A 2,475-nucleotide genomic window follows, 5' to 3' on the forward strand; every position below is an offset into this window, starting at 1 on the left:
ATTTTCTCGTTCTATTTTTAGATGTGAATTGGTAAATCGTGCGCTTTTCGACGCTATTTCACTCTCTCTCTCTCTCTCTCTCTCTTTCTCCCTCCCCTCCCTCTCTCCTTTTCTCCCTCCACCTCCCCCCTCTCTCCATTCCCCTCTTCCTCTCTCCCTCCCCCTCCCTCCCTCCCTTCCCCTCTCCCCTCTCTCCCTCCCCATCCCTCCCTTCCACCCTCTCCCTCTCCCTTCCACCCTCTTCCTCTCCCTCTCCCCTCCCTCCCCCTCCCCCCCTCTCTCTCGTCGGGGATTCATAGACTTTGGATGCTTGACGATTTTTGTGTTTATGGAAGCGGGCGAGAGGTTGACACTCGTGGCACGATTGCTTTCCTCTGGGCATCGGAATGTGCAACTCGGAGGGGAGTGGGGGGGGGGGGGAGCACGCAGGCACACACGTGGCTTTGTTCATTCTCTCACGCTCACGAGCAGGGACACTCGGGCACAAGAACAAGTACGGGAGCAAGGACAAGCATAAATGTAAGTAGAGTAGCTCTTATAGCAGCACCTACAAGAACAAGCACAGGAACATGAGTACTTACAGCAGTATGGACAAGAAATGGAACAAGGACACAGTCCCACTCCCAAGAACAAGGACACAGTCCCACTCCCAAGAACAAGGACACAGTCCCACTCCCAAGAACAAGGACACAGTCCCACTCCCAAGAACAAGGACACAGTCCCACTCCCAAGAACAAGGACACAGTCCCACTCCCAAGAACAAGGACACAGTCCCACTCCCAAGAACAAGGACACAGTCCCACTCCCAAGAACAAGGACACAGTCCCACTCCCAAGAACAAGGACACAGTCCCCACTCCCAAGAACAAGGACACAGTCCCACTCCCAAGAACAAGGACACAGTCCCACTCCCAAGAACAAGGACACAGTCCCACTCCCAAGAACAAGGACACAGTCCCACTCCCAAGAACAAGGACACAGTCCACTCCCAAGAACAAGGACACAGTCCCACTCCCAAGAACAAGGACACAGTCCCACTCCCAAGAACAAGGACACAGTCCCACTCCCAAGAACAAGGACACAGTCCCACTCCCAAGAACAAGGACACAGTCCCACTCCCAAGAACAAGGACACAGTCCCACTCCCAAGAACAAGGACACAGTCCCACTCCCAAGAACAAGGACACAGTCCCACTCCCAAGAACAAGGACACAGTCCCACTCCCAAGAACAAGGACACAGTCCCACTCCCAAGAACAAGGACACAGTCCCACTCCCAAGAACAAGGACACAGTCCCACTCCCAAGAACAAGGACACAGTCCCACTCCCAAGAACAAGGACACAGTCCCACTCCCAAGAACAAGGACACAGTCCCACTCCCAAGAACAAGGACACAGTCCCACTCCCAAGAACAAGGACACAGTCCCACTCCCAAGAACAAGGACACAGTCCCACTCCCAAGAACAAGGACACAGTCCCACTCCCAAGAACAAGGACACAGTCCCACTCCCAAGAACAAGGACACAGTCCCACTCCCAAGAACAAGGACACAGTCCCACTCCCAAGAACAAGGACACAGTCCCACTCCCAAGAACAAGGACACAGTCCCACTCCCAAGAACAAGGACACAGTCCCACTCCCAAGAACAAGGACACAGTCCCACTCCCAAGAACAAGGACACAGTCCCACTCCCAAGAACAAGGACACAGTCCCACTCCCAAGAACAAGGACACAGTCCCACTCCCAAGAACAAGGACACAGTCCCACTCCCAAGAACAAGGACACAGTCCCACTCCCAAGAACAAGACACAGTCCCACTCCCAAGAACAAGGACACAGTCCCACTCCCAAGAACAAGGACACAGTCCCACTCCCAAGAACAAGGACACAGTCCCACTCCCAAGAACAAGGACACAGTCCCACTCCCAAGAACAAGGACACAGTCCCACTCCCAAGTGCGGGAGGGCGTGAAAAAACGTGGTATAAGAATTAAAGAATGAGAGGTTTATAAGGAGGGAGAAGGTCTGAATAAGGATAAAGAGAGGAAGAAGTAAAAAGGCAGAGGAGGATTATAATGATAAAAAGAAAAAGAAAAATTATTAGATGAGAAGGTAGAAATGAGGAGGAGGAGGAGGAAGGCGGAGAAGAGGAGGAGGAGGAGGAGGAGGAGGAGGAAGGAGCGTTGATCGAGGAGGAGAAGGAATAACATCGGGGAAGAGAGAGAATGAGGAAAAGAAATCAGAAAGCGATGCAGGCGGGCGGAGGATAAAGAGAGAGAGAGAGCAAGAAGGGGGAGAGGAAGAGTACCGGGTAAAAAAAAAAAATGGAGCAGGAAGTTGGGCGGGGGGGGGGAGGGGGGGAGAAAGGTGAGGGGAGTACTGGCGATCGAAAGGTCGTAGGGAACGCAGGCGCCTCCCCCCCCCCTCCTCCTCCTCCCCTAGACTTTACCTTTACCCCCCCCTTCCTCTCTTCCCTCGC

At 53.4% G+C, this 2,475-nt stretch overlaps 1 protein-coding gene across 1 annotated transcript; it reads left to right on the forward strand.

Moving 5' to 3' along the window:
• Positions 1 to 569: 569 nt before the first annotated feature.
• LOC138859957 (serine/arginine repetitive matrix protein 1-like) lies at positions 570 to 1,997 on the forward strand. Its single transcript, XM_070116492.1, has one exon. The coding sequence runs from the start codon at positions 570 to 572 to the stop codon at positions 1,995 to 1,997; it is 1,428 nt and encodes a 475-aa protein (XP_069972593.1).
• The last annotated feature ends 478 nt before the right edge of the window (positions 1,998 to 2,475 follow it).

Source organism: Penaeus vannamei, chromosome 3, assembly GCF_042767895.1.
Source record: "Penaeus vannamei isolate JL-2024 chromosome 3, ASM4276789v1, whole genome shotgun sequence".
Classification (NCBI taxonomy): domain Eukaryota; kingdom Metazoa; phylum Arthropoda; class Malacostraca; order Decapoda; family Penaeidae; genus Penaeus; species Penaeus vannamei.

Excerpts from the sequence above, each read along its gene's own strand:
- LOC138859957 (XM_070116492.1), top strand. The coding sequence starts at position 570 with ATGAGTACTTACAGCAGTATGGACAAGAAATGGAACAAGGACACAGTC.